This window comes from Erpetoichthys calabaricus, chromosome 11 (genome assembly GCF_900747795.2).
Source record: "Erpetoichthys calabaricus chromosome 11, fErpCal1.3, whole genome shotgun sequence".
Lineage (NCBI taxonomy): Eukaryota > Metazoa > Chordata > Cladistia > Polypteriformes > Polypteridae > Erpetoichthys > Erpetoichthys calabaricus.
The window spans coordinates 15,234,905-15,255,915 of NC_041404.2; the positions used below are offsets into that span (position 1 = coordinate 15,234,905).

At 38.1% G+C, this 21,011-nt stretch overlaps 1 protein-coding gene across 4 annotated transcripts in view; it reads right to left on the reverse strand.

Annotated features, from left to right (window-relative positions):
* sh3pxd2b (SH3 and PX domains 2B) overlaps nt 1-21,011 on the reverse strand; it is a 146,292-nt gene that overhangs the window by 73,683 nt on the left and 51,598 nt on the right. For all 4 annotated transcript variants that reach the window (XM_051933345.1, XM_051933346.1, XM_051933348.1 and 1 more), the window contains exons 3-4: nt 19,497-19,572; nt 6,679-6,755 (exon numbers count right to left, since the gene is read on the reverse strand). In XM_051933345.1, the coding sequence (XP_051789305.1) occupies nt 6,679-6,755; nt 19,497-19,572 (153 nt within the window). The remainder of the gene's footprint in view (nt 1-6,678; nt 6,756-19,496; nt 19,573-21,011) is intronic.

The following is a 21,011-nucleotide window of genomic DNA, read 5'->3' on the forward strand; positions in this document are numbered from 1 at the left end:
GGGTTTGTTATAAACTTCTTAATCAATAGTTATGTATTTTTATTCTCTTTTTAGATTATTTTCTGTTGTTTCTGGCAGTGTACTTATACATATTATTTATTTCAGGTGTACTTAATCAGAGGACATAAAGTTTCTGCAGTTGGGTCGTGCATTTTTGGCTGTCCCTCTGTGGTTCGCAATGAAATCCTGGCACACAGAAGGAACATCCTTTGAGAATTGTATCTTCTATCCTGGCTTGATGCTTCTTGATGAAAGGGCTAGATGCTTTCTTACTTTATTTTTCTTAGGATTATCCATTCCAGGAGCTGCCTAACTGTTCATAATTTTGAATATTTGAAAATGAGTGGCCTGTTTTTTAGTTATTAGCTCTGCTTGTGACCTTTCAGAAATATTTGTTTATTTATCTTAATTGTTTGTATGATCGCAGTTTTGGCAGCTGCTGTAGCTTGTTCAGAAATTGCTGAAAGATCTCATTCCATACTTTATCACAGAGTGATACCACTACAGTATCCTGTTTGTTTTGGGCATTTTTAAAACCACTGTAAAAAAGTTTAAACACTTGTGCATAGCAAATTTTCTTATCTCTTCTCTTTCTTTTCTCCCCTAAACTGACCAAAACAACAATAATTTCACATATTGTTTGAATTTGCCCTAGTATTCAGGCAGGTATCTGGCCTTGCAGTCCATCTGCAGTGAGATGACTATGGTGATATTGATTTTGTCTTCTATAAACATTTTTTTCAGTCTTTCACATCCTTTCCACTCTGACAAATGAAGAATTGAACATGTACAAATAGTAACATTCAAAGTACAGATATACCATAAATGTGACGTAGATATAATTGTGTATTAAACATACTTACTATCCTCCTACTCATACAGCACAATTTATATTCTCTGAACATTCACAACATGGTGCACTTTAATTGTCCAATATCCTTCAATGGTCTACTGTGTTCTATGCATGTACTTTAAAAAGTTAGGTCATCCATATTACCAACCGAGAATGGTAAACCGGATGGCATGGACGCAGGTACACGGCGATGGGACCATGAGACGTACTGCGCAGGCGCGTACAGCTCAACTAACGGAAATAGCAACTAAAACAACCGCCATATTGTGAGTGGCACTACTGCGGAGGGAAGTTAGGAATAATGTGCTGCTTGGGATTGTACAAACCGCTGAACACTTTACACCAAATTCAAACACAATACAGCTCAACGATACACACACGAGCCCACCTGGATAAGATCAATGAATGCAGGTGCCTACAACAAGCATCAGAAACTGCGGAAGCAAAGCAGGCACGGGTTAAGACACTACGGGGTCCGCAAAGGTCCACAAAGATAGTACAGAATATATAAGAGCACACTGATCAACCTACAACGCGCATCTGAAATGCCGCAAACCAGGCAGGCACGGCTCCAAAAAGAAACAGCTCGACTGACCGAGATACAAAGTGAAACGGGAAACACTACGTAGTCCGTAGAGGTCCACAATGCACCACATAATAGTAAGGACGGAGCTCCATATTGACAGTGGGGGACCCCAGAGTGACACGGGCGAACGCTCCGTATTAAACGTACGTCATCCTCACACATCCAAACTATACAGCATGGGTGAATCACATTACAGTGATGCATTATTGACAGTGCAACCACAGACATCGCTCCGTATTAACAGTAAGTGCAATTATTCGTATTACTAACGGTACACAACGGAGAACTACTGGAGTCACAATCACGTCTCCAAAACTATACAGCTCCACAATACACGTGGGCGCCTACAACGTGCATCTGAAACCGCGGAAGCATAACTGTCTCGGCTCCAAAACCATACAGCTCCACTAACGGAGCTGCAGAAACGAGCCCGCATAGACACATACAATGAACGTGGATGCCTACAACGCGCGTCTCACACCGCAGAAGCAGGACGGCTGCACAGCGGGCACGGGTTCAAAACACCGGGGGTAGGCGAGCGAAGCGAGCAGGGGGCGGAGCCCCCTTGTATAGAGATATTTTGCTGATTTTTCAGGGCAGCATAGAATTTGCAGTTATAATGCTGATACATATTGTTCAAAAGCTGTATACAAGAGACACTTTCCAGCTAGACTTTACTTGGCTGTTCTTTTCAGTATATTAAAACTAGGGGGCTCTGCCCCCTGCTCGCTTCACCAAGATTTTTTTTTATAATAGAGAGATGTAAAAATTTCTGGGGTCCTGTTCTGCTGTTTAATACTTACAGTACATAATGTACTCCATATCAGGACTGAATACTTTGCCTTTTATTGGTTGCTATCATGGTATCTGCAGAAAGCAAAAGCAGTCTGATACAGAGCTGAGCTTTGTAGAGCTATTGAAACAAGACAAACAAGACAATACTACCCAGAATGACTCAGTAATAGAAAACAGTTATTCTCCTTCCGTCCACTCAGTGTGTCATGAGTTAACTACAGTATTTCTTCATCACTGTTAATAAGCTTGCAGTTTTTTAGAAGACCGCTACCTGGAATTTAAAGATTTAACATTCATATACTTAGTTAATTCATCTCACACTCTCTCTTCTTTTTTACACTTAATTCTGTAGACCACTATGGGCATGGTTTTTTGTTTCTAGTACCAGCACAATATCCTAAATTGAGCCTCTAATACTGCATAGAGACCAAAGACAGAAGACAGAATACAGATAAGGATATTGACGTCTCATAGAATACTGATTGTGTGGTTATCACAAGCAAGAGCTATTACCTAGAATAAACAAACTACCAAAAAATGGTGAAGGAAAATCATAATTGAACTAATGATTAAATATTGAACAAATGATAAGAAATATTTTTGTCCAGTTTATTAGTGTAAATTCATCCAAAAAGTTACAAACTAACTAAAATGCTTTCATATATTTGCAACCTTAAAAATAATGATGGTGTAATCGTGGTAGGGTAGCAATAAAGAGACCAGGGTTCACGTCCTGGGTCTTCCTTGTGTAGAGTTTGCATTTTCTTCCTGTGTCTGTATGGGTTTACTCCGGGTGCTTCGGTTTCCTCCCACTGTCCAAATACTTGCGTGAATTGGCAATTCTAAATTGGCCCTAATGTATGTGTGTGTGTGTTGTGTGTGTGTGTGTGTGTGTGTGAGTGCCCTCCGATGGACTTTCACCCTGTCCTGGGACTGTTTCCTGCCAGCATCATATGCTAGCTGGAATAGGCTCCAGCAGACTCCTGTGACCCTGTTCAGGACAAAGCAGGTTGGAAAATAGAAAAAAATAACAAAAACAATGACAGGCAGTAAGCAGTGTAATTCTGTTGTTTTTGCTTGGTTAGCCAGTTTATTTAAGCTTCTATTAAAGTTTATTTATTTAAGTTCGATTTTTGAGCCTTTTGCCCCTCAAGAAAACAAATGGCCCGGATAGGTAGAAGCTATGCTGTTTGCTGTTCTTCTACTTTTAAGCAGTTCATTTGCAATTCTGTCTAATTATCTGTGGGTCACAATTGGGAATAGAGTAGTATTCACACATTTAAAGCTCACCTTGGCATCTTTATACTCCTTTGCCAGAAACTACTTGGTGTAAAACTGCTCTCCTTTTAATTAAATTAAAGCTAGTTTTTGGAGTAATGTTGGGAAAGAAAACCCTTTCAACTTCTTGATCACATGGCTACTGAAACATTAAACTAGTAGATGGAACACTTGACCACTAACGTAAAATTATGGCTCAAATACCAGTGGTAGACAGTAGCCAAAAAAAAATAAATACTTCTATACTTTCCATAAATGTACTGAAGCAGAAATGTAGACAGTCACTTCACCTGTTCCATCTTAAACAGATGTTAGCTTTAGTATCAGAACAAAGTGCACTTGTTCATCTATATATATCCGTGTGGGAAAATAGTCTCCAAATCATCAGAATTATGGCAAGCCAAAGCTTATTTCAGGAAATACAGGATATCCAGAGTAGGAAGTTAATGACAGCACACATGTCCAACACCCACACAAGTACCATTTGACCATTCCTGAAGATAGCAGGCAAAGACAGCACAATTTAGAGTGATTGGCCACATGAATAAAGATTGTATATTCTATAGTAAAAATGTATGACTTACTCTGGATAACCACAATTATGGTAGTATTTATTCTAGGCTATGGTTTTGTTGAGAAATTAACTTTTTAAATATTTTAAGATTTGATTAGTTGATAATAAGCAGACAATTGTTCTATTTCTGGCGGCACGGTGGCGCAGTGGGTAGCGCTGCTGCCTCGCAGTTGGGAGATCTGGGGACCTGGGTTCGATTCCCGGGTCCTCCCTGCGTGGAGTTTGCATGTTCTCCCCGTGTCTGCGTGGGTTTCCTCCGGGGGCTCCGGTTTCCTCCCACAGTCCAAAGACATGCAGGTTAGGTGGATTGGCGATTCTAAATTGGCCCTAGTGTGTGCTTGGTGTGTGGGTGTGTTTGTGTGTGTCCTGCGGTGGGTTGGCACCCTGCCCAGGATTGTTTCCTGCCTTGTGCCCTGTGTTGGCTGGGATTGGCTCCAGCAGACCCCCGTGACCCAGTTCGGATAGAGCGGGTTGGAAAATGGATGGATGGATGTTCTATTTCTTTGTTGTTTAATGAATACTGTATAGTATTACTCTACCTTTTGAAATTTGACCAGATATTTTAATATGTTAATGCTACAGTACATAATGCACATTAAGTATGATTCTGTATTTTTGTATAGACTTTTCAGTCTCTTACAAGATTTTCTATTGAGCAGAACAAATACAAGACCTCATGACAAACATCTAGTGAGACGCTTCTTCAGCACCCAGTATATTAATTAGCTCTGTGGATTTATCTTAATTTCTTTGTGGTCTTAAATGCAATAGAGATGCATGTTATTATTAAAGTATCTAATGCAGCTATCTCGGGGAAATGGCTAGTCATTATATACACTATTAACCATTATGTAATTAAAAGGAAATTGAAGACCTGAACTAGTTTTACCATAAATCACCTATTCCAAACCAGTTCAAGCGTAAAGCTGCCAGTTATAGAGTGCATATTTTGGGTATTAGTAGAATAAGCAATTACAGTATGTAATTAATGATCTATTCCATTACTATTAACACAAATGAACTACTACACGTTACATTATAAAGTAACAAAGTGTTTCATCACATAACAAGGTTAAATCCTATATATTCTAAACATTACCTGGGGATAGTGTTTTTATTTTGAAATAATTAAAGTGTCTAAACAGTCAATAATTCTATGCCACGATGGACTTGTTCTGTTACTTTATAGGTATAACAGGTAGGTCATGAAATACTGGATTAGAACTATAAAATATGCATATCATGCTGAAGTGTGGATAAACTGCTAGTAAATATGAGAAATACAGGTCTTAGTACTTAAGATAATTAAGATCTATAATTTTGAAATAAGTCCTGCTAAGAATAATGGTGTAGTTGTGTTATTTTTCATTGCAGCTGTTGTATTTAATTGCATTTTTGTATCTCAGAGTCTGCCAAATTGATTTTCTCCTAGCTATATGACATTGAAATAATTGTTATAATTATAGTCTAGTGTCCAAACAGGAGGTCAAGCTAAACATTGAAAACATGGTGGAGGGATTATACCTCTTAGTTGGCACAAAAGTGCTTGAAAATGACCCAGGCTGGAGATAGGAGCACAGTGGTTAGGAAGAGATGGGAAATGATTCTGCATAAATATTACTTACAAACATTAAAAATGCTGAAAAGTAAGTGAATGTGTGGTATTTACCCCATTTTTGACACCTATTGCATGCCTGTCTTACTTGGTATTTGTCTTCTTAGGGAGTCAAGGCTGGGGGTCTGTCAAAAAACAGGTCCTGATAAAGTCCATTGCAGCGTTCCTTGTGTGATTTATGGCCACACAAGAAATAAATTGTTGTAGTTATTTGTATGTGCTTCCTGTGTCTGTATGGGTTCTCCAGTATTCAGATTTCCTTTCACCAGGACATGCATGTCACTTTAATTGGCAACTCTAGATTGTGCCCTGTAGTGGATTGGTATCCCATTCAGAGCTGGTTCTGGCCTTGTGCCCAGTGCTGCTGGGATGGGCATTGGCTCTCCATGAATCCAAACTGGATAAGGTAGTTGGATGTTATTTTAATGAATGGTAGCATATTGACAATAGAGACCTTTCTGTGTAATCACAATGCTGTTTACAGAAGCTAAATGACCAAACATTGATAAACTGTGCTTAAGGAGATATTCTGTTCTTATTAACCTTATCTTACTCATCCCTATTTTTGTTTCCAAGCTTTTAAATAAATTTAATGTAGTTAAATTTCTCATGACACCCACTATATTTCCTAAGGATGTGGTGCTTATTATTATGCTGTGTAGTAGTGTGACCCGATGAATACCAGTTTGCAAAACAAACAGAAGGCAAAATCTCACTTCCGTGCCTGATATGACAAAAAGACTAGAACTGTATCAAGTGTTCACCAATTCAGTTTATGTCACTCAGTTTCAGTAATAATATAAACATCAGTAGTTTGATAAGGAGATCAACAAAGCATCTACTATAAATTTATGTGGAGCTGCTTAAAGCAATAGTGGTGACCTGCCAACAGATTTAGTGGTCAATAAATAAATAAATAATAAGCCGTGTCAGTGTGTAGTCTGGTCTCCATTTCATATTTAGGCTGCATTACTTACCGCACAGTATTCATCAATTGGCCTTAACCTCTTCATTGCAACATCTCGAATATGACTTCGTCTGAAAAGGATTTTACCTAAAAAGAAAAGTAAATAAAAAATGTAATATTCTGTTAAGTTCTACACAAAAACATGTAATTCAAGCATTTTTATAAAATCCTTTTTAGAAAATTAAAATCTCATACAAACTTCAGCTGTGGATTTAAGCTCATCTTTCATGACATAGAACAATAATTACACACAAAAATACATATACTGTATTCATAGCTACAGAATAATAATATGGCACATACCGAAAAAAATCCTTAATACTCCAGTTCAACAAATATTACATAAAAACAGTCATTTAAAGAGACATTTATAATGAAAGTATAATAAAAGCTGACTCATTAAAATAGGTGTAATCTACTAGTGACATGTATTTTGGTCCTAAACAATCCTCATAATTCAAGGATCACAAAATCACAGAATATGCCTCTCAAAATATTCTCAAAATGCCTTTTTTTTTTGTCAATTTCTAACCGTGATCACCCAAAGGCACTGTAGATTTGGCAGTGGCATGTGAAACTGACTAGATGTGACTTGGCATTGCCAAATCTGAGGCTATGGCTCTCTCCTGGAAAAGATGTGTATTCTCTTATAGTTCAGAGTGGAACAAACAGCAGCCCCAAGTGAAGGAGTTTAGACACCTCAGAATATCATCCAGTGCCAACAGGCTGGTGCATTTGTGGCGATACTATGGAAAATTTATCACACTTTGGTGATGAAGTTGAGATCAAGTCCTTGGACAAACGTTTCAGTGTGACAGTCAGTCCATAGTCTACTGCATCCTGCAAGACTTGGTTGTAGTCTTGAGTCTAATGTCACCAGCTACTTAAAGCATGAAATGCTATATGCAGATTCTGAAAAGGGGTTGGATGGATAACATAGCCAATAGTATCAATACACCAACTAGGGAAGCCTTAGCAAAATATAAAAATATTACATGCACTTAAGAAGAATAAAATATGTGGTCAGAACGAAAATCTCACAAAATGCATGTGTGGCAATGCAGAAATTTAAAGAATCAAGCTTTACAAAGGCGTAAGTGTCTCTATATCTGGATGTGTGAGTCAATTCAGCACCAGAAAGAAATACAGGAAGCTAGTGATGTATGCAAAAACTGGAAGACCTACACTCCATCTGAACTAATTAAAGGGTTACCAATATTAACAGAGGGAGTACATGACCCACTACGTGTGATCTGAATCCATCCAGTTAGGGTGAGGATCCAAAAAGGGGTTTCTGTATAACAGTAGACATAACTGCCTTGTCCTCCCAGCCATCTTAGACATTGGTTTATTCATTTAGTTGATGATTTTATATAAATCATCTAGATAAATCATAGTTGTTTCCTTGGTTTAGAGTGCTGGGCAGTGTGAAGTGACCTGTCCAGCATCAGAGAGCAGAGTCAATGGTGAGAACTGAACTGACAACAATGTAATTTACAAGCCAGCATCTCATCATTGGGCTACACCACATGTTATAGAAACGTTAGAATCAGAAGCAAAGTAATTGCATAATCTTTCCAAAAAATAAAGCTTTTACATTCGGCCAGTAATTATTAATGAAGACACATGATGCTTTACTCAACTATAGAGCAGTTGATTAAACAATGACATGCAAAACTGGCAAAAAAAACTTCTGGATTGCATAACTGTATGCTCACATCCAGTCAATTGTATATTAATTAAATATAACTAAATGAAGGTGGGTTGCATCATAGCGCAGTGGTTGGCACTGTTGTTTTGTGCATCCGGTATCCAGTGTTCAGCTCTTCCATGGTGTTTGCACATTCTGCCTGTGTCTACATGACTTATTCTGGTTTTCTTATATTTACATTTACATTTGCATCATTTAGCAGACGCTCTTATCCAGAGCGACTTACAACAGTGCTTAGTAGTCTACGACTGTTCTTCAGTCTTTAAGGCTAGGATTAAATCTACTGTCATTAAACAAGTTACCGCTGACCAAGTTGTACACAAAATTCTATTACATTATCTGGAGAGACAACACTGGCCCTATGAATAAGCCCTCTGATGGACTGGCACTCCTGCCCACACTGACTCCTGCCTGGCACATGTTGCTACCAGGATAGGCTCCTGTCCCCTTGACCTTTAAATAGATTATGCAGATTTAAGAATGTTATGTTAAATGATGGCATTAGCAACATGATTTAGGAAATTCTCACACACTGCCAAATAAAAACTTTGAAAGCACAGTCAAAACTTCCCTTGGATTAAGCAGCAGGAAAAGTAATCAGCGTCTCCGCTTTTTCACAGCTTCATTGTCCTCATTAAAAACCTTAGCCTCCATAATGTACTTCCTGCAACCAACACTCTTTAACACTGTTTTCTTTCCAGATGTCTTATTACGAAAAAGATAAAGCTAATGTGGAGAAAGAGAGAGAAAGAAACAGACAAAGCACAGCTACGTCACTTTCCATGCTCTGACTGATGCATCATTTCCTCCATATCCTTCTGTCTGGCCTGTTCAGCCGATTCAGCTGCTTTAGTGACCACAAACAGCCAATGTGAATAAATTCACTCATGATTATAAGTTCCCAGAAGACCAAAAGCTATTCAAGATTTTATAACGATTATCACTGACTTGTTTTCTAAGGATGCTGGCTTTTTCACTCTGTGTTTATACAGTAATTAGTTGGGGTTTGGGGGGGGGGGGGATATACTAGCTTATTCACACTCGTCATTTTATAACTCCTCTTGAAGTGTGCAGACACTCAAGAGGCTCACTAAGGCCTAAATAGTAGACCATCTGGTAGTAGGCCCTAGGTGCCTCACGTGACCTATATAGTACAAATGCAACACATACAGAGAAACCCCATTTGGCCCTCTTACAAGCATTCAGTCAAAAAGCAATAATAAAATGGCACTTTTATTTGTGACTGCTGAGTAGAATGTAGATATGTTTCATATGTTCTAGCCCTTTGTATTGCTACAAGATAACATAAATTTCATTATGGCACAACAACCCCTTCTTCAGGCAAGAAGGGGCCTGAGTTGCCTCGAAAGCTTGCATATTGTAATCTTTTCAGTTAGCCAATAAAAGGTGTCATTTTGCTTGACTTTTCACTACATTCATAATGGCTAACACGGTACAACACTCTAGTATTACGGCACAAGAAAGGGTATACAAAAAAGTTTTTTTCACTGTGTTTTAAAAATGATGTTTTCCAGGTGGTGGCCATCATTAGCGATACACTCTTCAAGACGATTTCTGAACACTCGCATGACTTGTTCAGCTATTTCAAGGGGAATAGCAGCAATTTCATGGTGAATAGCATCCTTGAAGGCTTCAAGGTTTTGAGGTCAGTGTGTGTATAACTTCGGCTTGAAATCGCCCCACAAGAAGAAATCGCACGGAGTGAGATCAGGTGAAAGTGAAGGCCATCTGACATCGCTGCACAGGAAGATCTGCTTCCCCGGAAACATCTCCCACAAAACTTGTATGAATCTCCACGCTGTATGAGCTATTGCTCCATACTGTTGAAACCAGACATCCACCACGTCCATTTCTTCCAGTTGGGGCCTCAAAAAGTTCTCCAGAATTTCAATGTAACATTCTGAAGTGATGGTGACAGTTGCCCCCCCCCCCTCAAAAAAATAACGGCCTACAATGCCAAATTCTGCAACGGCACACCAAACTGTAACACACTCACTGTGCAGGGGTCTCTGATGAAGTTCACAAGGGTTGATTTCAGCCCAATAGTGAAAGTTTTGCTAATTTACACAATCATTCAAATGGAAATGTGCCTCATCACCGCACATGACGATGGCATCTCGATGAACTGTTTGAAGATCTCCCAGTCTCTCTTAGTGAGTTCTTGCACTACCATCATTTTGTATGGATGGAAATTAAAGTCCTCATACAAAATCCTCCTCAAATACGTGTTGGAAATGCCTAAGGCTGAAGCAAGTTTGCACACTGAACGTCTAGGAGACCGCAAAATTGATGCTATTAAAGCTTGGATGTTTTCAGGCGTTTGTACAGTCCGAGGACAGCTTGGGGATTTTCCGTTCAATGTTGTACCTGTCTGTCTAAATTTAACCACCCACTGAACAATTGTTTTCTGATTTGGGACATCACCATTAGGAGGAATGCCGAAGTGCGTTCAGAAGGCATTTTGCGTAGTGATGATGGATTCATTGTTTTTGAAGAATGCTTCAACAGTGAAAGCTTGGTGCACACCAGACCAAGGCATGTTGCTGACTGAAAGCTACAAGGGATCAATCAAAGGACCCCCACTCCAACTCACTCGGCTGCCTCAACCTCATGCAATGACCTTGAGAAATGTGGTACTGTACTTCATTTTGGCTTACCCTGTGTGTATATTATATATATATATATATATATATATATATATATATATACACACACATACAGTATATACACATACACACACACACACACACACAGTATATGCATACACATACATACACACAATATTTACAACTTGCCTTGCTCAAGGTCACAAAGTGAGTGGTGGATGGGTGGTCAGCTGTAATATTTTAAAGACTAGAATCAGTCATGTCATCTACATTCATTTATGTTGGGTGCCAGTTTTACTTTGTCAGTTAACCCTGGATGAATGACTTTAGGATATGGGAGATTTTGGATTATTATTGTTTTTATTATACTGTTTATTTAAAAGAGCAGTTGATCAGGGTGATTTGCAATACTTTATTACCCAGAGATATTTGTTAGGTTAACTGATAAGTCTAAATGGGCCTAGCATAATTATGTATGCACTGTAATTGTCTTGAACCCCATCAACAGCTGATTCTTACCTTGTGCCTGATACTGTTGGGCTCTGTTACGTGCATGTTTTATTGGATTAATCAAATTAGGTAATGAATGGACAGTGTGCCCATCTTGTATCCTTTACATTTAGACAACATTGGTATTAATTTAGAAAATTGTTAAAAGATGACTTTTTGTTCATCTTTCCCATATCAGACATTTTTTCTAAATTGGCATAGCACGTTCAGGTGTTGAAGTTGTATTGTGATTTGCATTTCATCAGTGATGTCATAATTTCACCCCATTGTTCCCAAAGTAGCCCATTTTCTAATTACAGTGTCCAAAGAGTCTATAAAAAGCCTTTAGTGTGTCTGGACAACCGCCAGTGACCTTTCACGTCAATTATTTAAAAAAAAAAAAAAAAGAGAGATGCTCGTTTAAAAATTCCAAATGACAACTCATGACTATAAAACAGAATGACCTTTTAATACCACTTCATACGAATGATATATATAAATATCCATCTGTCACCACAGGATGCAGTTAGAGTGCACTGCAATATCCTGGCATTTTCTTGGTGGACATCTCATGCATTTAATAAACAACCATTTACGTTAAACATACTCTCAAAGAACAGAACAAAATTCAGATACCACAAGGCAAAAAAGGAAAGACAATTATATTGGTAATGCCTCACTAATAGGAACCATCAGAAGCTGATGAGGAGTGCTGTGTACCAAAAAAGAAAAACACAAGCACCGAGATGCTGACATTACACAGAATGCCTAGTATGAAAGCATCACTTGTGCAGATGTGTGCTTTGTGAGGGACTGCTGTCTGGCTTTTGCTCAGTGCTCCTGTGACCCTATAAAGGGTAAAAAGGTTTAGATAGTGGATGGACTACACTTCTCTAAGAGTATGCAACATGTTTTAAAACAGACCTCTTCTATCATCAGAATTACACTCCATATCATCACACTGCAAAAGAGACATAGAAATAAAAATAATCTATCATTTATATTATTATTTCAAAAATTGGCATTTCTGTTTTACTCCTTTACTAGTTTGCTGAGAAGAGTTTTACTCTCCTGGACTTCTTAATAAGACAAATGGATACAACTATGCTAGGTAAATTTACAGTATATAGTCTTGTTTTCACTGTTTGTGTGATCCATTCCCACAGATATCACTTATGGTCACCAACAGCTGTTAAAACCTGGAGTGCTTAATACATTTCCTATATACTCACGCGCACATTGTCTGACGTTTTACTTAAGGTATGGTGTTGTATTTACTATTGGTGATCTACCACTGCTTTTAGTTTATAGAAGAGCAATCAGTCTTATTTTACTCCCTACACAAGTCAGTAACTTGAATTTTATCATATACTGTACAGACCCAATTATAAGTAATAGGCAAGAAAGGCTGTGTAATAGTTAGGACTTTAACTGTGCGGTAAACCACTTTACTGAGTGTCCTTTGACAATGATGATTTGTAACATTCAGTTGACTCAAATGTCATCATCTTGAAACTTTGACTGTACAGTCCAAGTTATGACATTATAACTTCATTTTTCTCCAGCCTTCAGAATCAGTATTATCACATGTCATAAATCAATCATAACCTTATTTGTTTCTGGCTCCTCATCCAATTTCAGAGTCATCCATCACTCTTTATCTGATTTTAAAATTGCTTTTTCAGTCCTGTAATTGTTTCATGTGAATCACAATTCATGTTGTATGATTTTGTTTTTTAACATGCTGAGTTTTTACACTTATTTTATAATTATCTTTTCATTTTGAGATTATGATACTTTTGATCATAATTTTTATTAACATTTCATGGACACCGCTATTTTATGTGTTTTCTTTATGGATATAGCCTTATTGTTAACAGTTGCTTGGGCAGTTGCTGTTAAATACCTGCTTATGCAGTTAGGTTGGTTGTGTGATTTTCAGCTTTGATTTTTGGATTGCAACTCAACTTTTTTTCTCAGATTTTTAGTATTTTTTGGCCTCCCAGTTTTGACCTTTGTTTGTTGATTTTATGCTCTCATTCACATCCTGGTTCTTCTAACAACTCTGCCATTTCCTTGTTGTATCAGAAAAATAGTATATTAAATTATTTTTGTAATCAGGATTAATTATTGTTACATACTAGGCTCCTAGATGTTTTAAGTGTATTATGCATTATACAGGGTGGTCCAGATCTAACTCTGCAACTTTTAATGCAATAATTGCATAGTTAGATCTGGACCACCCTATATTAATTATTGTTACTTACTAGGCTCCTAGTTGTTTTTAAGTGTATTAGGCATTATTTTCCCCAAACCTGAAATTGGACAAGTAGGTTTGAGAAGTTATGTAGATATGCATATATTACTTTTTGCAATCCAATTTTCAATTGAATATATATAATAACAAAGAACTAGTATTAATACCTTGGCAGAAACATATAACAAAGGAAAAGAATCCCACTTCAGACCTTATCCAGACTGTGAATAATGCAAAGAAATTAAAGAGGGAGAAAGGTGCTAGGAATGCCTGAACAAGTGACCACACAAACTGTCCAAGTGAAACTAAAGAAAAGACGGCAGAGAACACTAGAATCACTATACCAAGATGGTCTCGTCCTCTAACAGATAAGTAGTGCTGTTCACATGTAGATTCTGGTACTGGATGAGCTGTTAATCGGGTACAAAGAGACTTCTAAAATAATTTACAAAAATAGAATTTTCTGAGGATAGAAGTGCGGTATGCAATATTTTTTTATGTATACAAATCCATTAATCTATTTTGTGACAAGTGAGTTGTGATTCTTTATAGTAGTTGCCAGTTAAATTATTTTAAATACTGAGTGACTTCAAAACCAACTGGAAGGTGGGATCGAAACATGACATACAGTAATGCTGATATATGATGTCTGAACATTAACATTTCTCAATCTCCAAAATTAAACTGTATTTTTTAATTTACAGAAAATGCTTTACTATTGAACACAGTTTTCCAAGGCAAATTAATGCATTTAATAGTTATGAAAAAACAACTTTCACTTCAAAAATGCTCAACTTCTCCTATACTGGTAGCCACACCACACCACTGCACCATATGTCTCTATCCATCCATCCATTTTCCAACCCGCTGAATCCAAACACAGGGTCACAGGGGTCTGCTGGAGCCAATCCCAGCCAACACAGGGCACAAGGCAGGAACCAATTCCTGGCAGGGTGCCAACCCACCGCAGCCATATGTCTCTAACTATCCTGAATTTATTGTGGTTTTTGTTCACAGGAGATTCCTTGATCATGCAGTCTAGCATTTTTGTATTGGACTTGAGATCATACTCACTTCACTGGTAACTTTCCATAAACATGCCAAGCACTCACATGCATATTAATGTGTCTTGATTTTATAATCTGTCTTCAGTGATGGCCAAGTAACTAACAGTATTATTTTTCTATTTAACTTGAGGAAAAAAAGGTAAGCAGTGTACCATGGAATTCACAGATCAGTTATTATGGATGAAATATACCAGAGGACTGATTATGGGCTTATCCTAAACTTGCTTATTCCAGTTTAGGACTGCAACAAGTTGTAGCGTATCCTGGCCGCACCCAGTACAAGGCAAGGGCCAACCATGGCAGCGCTTATTCGATACCACCATTTAACTCAATCTGCAAGTCTTTTAAGATGTGGCAGGAGAGTGAGGTATTAAGAAAAAAGCCTGGACAAACACCGAGAAAACATATAAACTCCATACAGACTGTGACCATGTCAGAATTTGAAAAGTTTCTAGAGGCTGTGAGACAATGCTAGTAACTCCATTCTGCCATCCAAAAAAAAGCGAAGTAACATTTAAAATGAAAAAAAAATGCAAGACATTATTTTAACATGTGTATTAAAATGGAAGAATGATAACTTGTGTAAAAGTTATGTATACTTTTTTCCCCAACTGCAAAAAAAGGAAATCAGTATCTCTATAGAGCAAAATGCATAGCTGCAATTTTCCTCAAAAAACCAACAGGCTTCTAGCATTTTACAATGCTGGTAACTGTGCCAAGCTTTATTTGGACTGAGTGATTTATTTTTGTATCATTTTATCCACAAACTGATACCAGCGATCACTCTGAAAATGAATCAGATGCATGTAAATCCTTTAAAAATTTGAAGTTGAAATATAAATGCCATCAAAATAATTTCTGTACATATGTAAAGTATATCTAGAGAAAGTAAAAACAAAAACAATTCATAACATTTTCCATCCTGGGAAACATGAGAACAAGAACTAGCTGATATAACTCATTTAGCAGAACAGCAAAATCTGGCCTATGGTGACTATGTAACTCATTATTCAATTTTTAACAGAAAATCTGAGTTTACTTTTTACACAAAAGCTGGAACCCGTACATATGCTTGCATCAGTAATTTTAATAACATTAAGTCATTTTTAAACACAATACCAACTGGTTTTAGTAAAAGAGACCAGAACACCAACAGTTAACATTTAAAGTTGAGAAAATTAAATAAGTAAATACACATGATTAAATCACTCCCTACTCCTCCCAATAAACATGTGAGGGAAAGAACAAAAATGTATTGGAAAAGACACTGCCCATGCAGTCCATCTGCAGAAGAAACAATAAGTCGAATAAACACAGCTGAAGCCTGGCCCTCTGCCCCATGACCTCCTTTCTTTACATTATTCAATTAATTCCAGACCTTCTCAGCACTGGGAATTCTGAATCATATAGATATGCTACAGCCCTGACAGGGGAAGGAATAAAATGTATTATTATTATTATTATTATTATTATTATTATTATTAAAGTCAGGCATTTCTGGCAGAAAACACCCAAAGTATTGTTAAAAATTCTTCAAATGTATCCATTTTTGAAAAATGGGCATCAACTTTGAGGGACTTTTACCTTAAATAAATGGACATTTATTACTCTGGACGCACATAAAGCAATTCTTCTCAAATATTAAAAGTGCCACATTTCAAAGTGAATGTGAAGACTGGAGCAGCACTAGGGTTTGGTAAAATCTTAAAATTCTTGGCTTCAGCTGCTGAACAGCTGAACATGTGAACAGCTTGCAGAGGAACTGTCATCCGTGTCAATTTCTTCACACAAATGTCTAAAATGAGGGCATGTGGTTTATATAACATTACAGCTTGTTAAAATATTTTTTAAATCGTGTAATTACACTTGAGGTTCAAGCTTTTCCCAGTCAAGGCTATGCAGCACAAGGCAGCAAAGAGTACAGTAAATAAAAAAGAAAGAAGATCAGTATCAAGAATGCATGGAGTATAAGACATTATGCTGATCAGATATGGTCCTGAGCTGAGGAAGGCTGTCTTATCTGTCTATATCTGATAAAGCTAACAAGGGTGGCCTTACATGTACCCCTTTTAATTCAGAAAATTGAAGCCAGCAGTATTATGCTCCTTTTCAAAGAAGTGCATAGTATTGGTGCTGAAAGAATAGGCATGTAAAAATTTGATCTTTCAGCTGCTTACTAGCTTGCATTATCCAGCAAATGCCTGTCCGTTCAGTGGTTAGTGCTGCTACTTCACAGCCCTAGAGTCTTATATTTGAGTGATATGGTATGTGTAGTCTGCATTTTCTCTTTTGTCACTGTGGTTTGTTTTTTATCACCTCAAAGCAGTGCAGTTCTAAAGTTATGATGTTGTGGTTTCAAATAGGGCGGTGTGTAACTAATATACTACATTTTCCTGGCAACTGGTGGAGCCTTGTAAGACTCTCAGTTTACATTTAAATTAATATTGCTGTATTCTGTCAGGTAGTCATGATGTCAGTGGATATCACAATGAGCTGATGCCAGTCTTGACAGACCAAGCACCAGGGTCCTGTTATCTGATTGTATTTTTTGTGACACGAATGGTGTGTGAACTTCCAAGGTACAGATATTATTAGTTTGGTAAGTTAATTTTCATGTTAGTGAAGTTTGAACACATATAGGAAAGTCTGGTATTGTAGGAGTGGATGGCATGGCCCAAACCCATAGCAACATATAATTAAACATTCTGTTTTGCCAGATATTGGTATAATGTATCTGTATATGCTTTTCAGACTGAAACATATTTCTTAAAAATGACAAATGTACTACTGATTGTTTATGCATACAGACACATCTCATATCCATTGAAATGCTTGCTAACGCTCTATTTGACAGCCTCTCTTGAGCCAATGAGTTCAGATTATTTCTCTCTCTGTTTCACACACCACTCAAACAGAGCACAAGACTTGATTTGTTCCTGTCCTCCTGTTCTGTATGCATCAACTCACCAATCACATTGAACTGCACAGCACCCTAGGCAATAATCTTAAAGGGTAGGCTTAATTTTAACATACAGTTCACATACAAGTCTTTTGAGTATGGACCTTTAAGGCGCTAATACTCTAAAAGAAAGTCATCCTTTCCATTTCCTTTTGCATGCACAGTTTTTTTTAACGTTTTGAGATTTATGTTTAAATTTGTTCACAAGTTTACCACTAATTTTTAGGATACCAGTATAACTGTTTTCTCGAAATCCATACTAGAATCAAACTATATATTACCCACTCATAGGCTCCATCAGAGTTTTCATGGCAAAAACTCCACTAAATACTTATAAATGTGAAAAAACTAGAAGCAACTCGGGCATCATAAATCCAAAACTCGGTCAGATGTGTTCATAGAATTATAACACCTTTTTTCTTATGCAAGATTGATTGGAATATCTCTTATAAGCGTTAAAAGTATTCACTGATGAGAAGCACAGTCATCGCAACTGCCTTACAATTCTCAGAAATCCAAAACCGGTCAATGTCTATCTGTGTTCTTCCTTGGCACTCACTTTTTATTCAATATGCCAAAACTGTGCCTTAATTGCTGACTTTATACTAACCCTTTATGAGTGACTGTGAGACGCATAATACTAAAAGTGCATTCAGAAAAATCAATTGATGGAAATTCATCAACTCAAAACACTGAACTTTAGGCACTATCAGTCAATCGCTAGCAATTCACTTCACAGTTTGTACACTGTTTCCATGGCTATGGTTTAATTTTTCCAGGTACAAATACAAAACTGTGCATACGTTTGCAAAACATAATAAAAATACTGGGTTACTAGTACATCTCATGCTCCAGTTTACCTGTAAGAGCCTGCTCCCTTTTTGTGGTCTACTGCCAAGCTGCTCAGATTAACTGCTGGACACACTGAGCCTGAGGCTGATTGTCATTGCCACTCAGATTTGAAGCAATTGATTATCTGAGGCCATATAATTTAAACCCAGAGAATAAGCCAATACATTAATAAAAGTCTATTTAGGGATTCCCAAACTCGGTCCTGGGGTCCCACTGTGGCTGCAGGTTTTTGTTCCAACCAGATTCATAATCAGTGACAATAACTGTTAACACTGATCAAATTTAATTAGCTGGTATTTTTTTCCTGTAAAGTGTGAGGTGGAGTACAGAATGCATATGTTAAACTTATGCACATGCGCAATGTACATCAAGCAAATGGCACAGATTGGGTGAAAAGGGTAGTGACATCCCCATCCAACATGACTGCTACAGCTCTGTGATGTCACACTGGCCTCGCAAAGCATCATGGGTTACTGGGGAAAAAAAATTATGTCTAAGAGGGCGACACAGCAAATTTTCAGGAAAAAACAGAACAAGGTCACGAATGAACCCAGCAAATTCACTGTGAAAAAAACAATTTAGCAAATCTGGCTGATCAGCATTAACTGATTGGATAGATTCCGGTTTCTTCAGCCCTCAATTGGGGTAAACTGTCTTGACATTAGACAGATAGAGAGAGAATTTAAAGAATGTTTACAAAGGACATACTGAACATCAAAAAAAAAAACAAAAAGGAAAAAGAATCATACAATGAAGTGTGTAGCCTCTAAAAACTAAATGTCCAACTTTTCATGTAGTTACAAATGACAACATTTTAACAGCATACTGGACATTCATCTCTTGAAAAGTTTTGCTAATTATTTTACCAGGGAGAAATGGTATAATCCTCTGTTTTGGGTCCTTTTGGCCTCCTTCCACGGGAAACTTATCCAGAAGCTCCATCTGAAAATGTAAAAAGGAACATGATTTACTCTACTTGTTTACAGCAGTTTGTATTGTGCTTTTTAAACCAAAAGATATATATCTATTCATTACCTCCACCTGTTTTCTAAAGCTTTGGGGTTGCAAGTAGATAGAAGTTGTCCTGAGATTACTGTGTACAGGATAGGAATCTTTTTTAGGTGTAACTGACACATCCTTCACAAAGGATACACAAACACACTCATACAAGATCAATTAATTAGCCACTCTTATACAGGCAGTCCCCGGGTTACGTACAAGATAGGGACTGTAGGTTTGTACTTAAGTTGAATTTGTATGTAAGTCGGAACAGGTACATTATTTTAATAAATGCTATTGTTGACCGACTGTAACCAAGTGCTCTGCCAATGAATGATGGAGTTTCACCTCTCTCTGACCTTTTTATTATTTCTACTTTATTTTCAATGGTGATGGTTTTTCTCTTCTTTACTGTATCACCAGCACTTGCATCAGATTTGTGTTTCAGAGACATTCTTGAAGGGTGAAGACAAAAGGTTTAGATGAGCTCTTCTGCACAGCACTGTGCACGTTATCACAGCAGGAAGGCACCCATCAACACATCTGATGTACTGACAAGAGACAGCTTCCTGCTATGTGCGTAACAGTACAAGCAGGCTTGCTATTGAGAATGAATGGGGGTGGCGAGGGGCGGTTCATCACCAGCCCACCTCACAGTCACCTCCACTACAGTATACGCTCTGCAGTGTCCGCCCACTGAGAACGAACACGGTGTGACCAAAGGCGGGTAGTGAATCGCCCAACTCCAATTCAACAAGCAGCCATCTGAGGCACACTACAATGCTACCCCCGCCGCCCCGTTCAGCCACAACCGGGTCACCGCTTGCAGCATTACCAGCCGTGTATGCTGGGCGGGCAGTGAAACGCCCCCTTCTGCTCCATCCAGCCTGCATCCAGTCAGGAGCAGTAGCTGCGGCGGCGTAGTGGGCAGGCAGCGAACCATAATCCTGCACACGAGCGATAGCTGTGGCCCTGGTGACTATGGACCACGGGTCACCACTTGCCTCCAGGAGCCACCCAAGGGACACTACACTGCGCGAACAGCGAAATCGCCCCCCTCCAGCCACCGCTTGCAGCATCCCCAGGCCGAAGATGATGGAGTGGCAGTTACTGAGGCGCATGCGTCGCAGCTGCTTCCTCGTTCATAAGATGTAGGTTGGATGTCCGTAATCTGGGGACTACCTGTATATGTCTTTGGTATGAGCCAGGAAACTGGAGTATCTGGAATAAACATACATGATCACTGGGAAAAAGTATAAACATCACAAGGAGAGAAATCAGGCCTTGAGTCTTTGAGACAGAAACACTAAGGTCTGTGTCATTGTGGCACCCACCCGCCCATCATTACATAAAGTCAACCACCTTGTCAAAAAGTGGGAAAT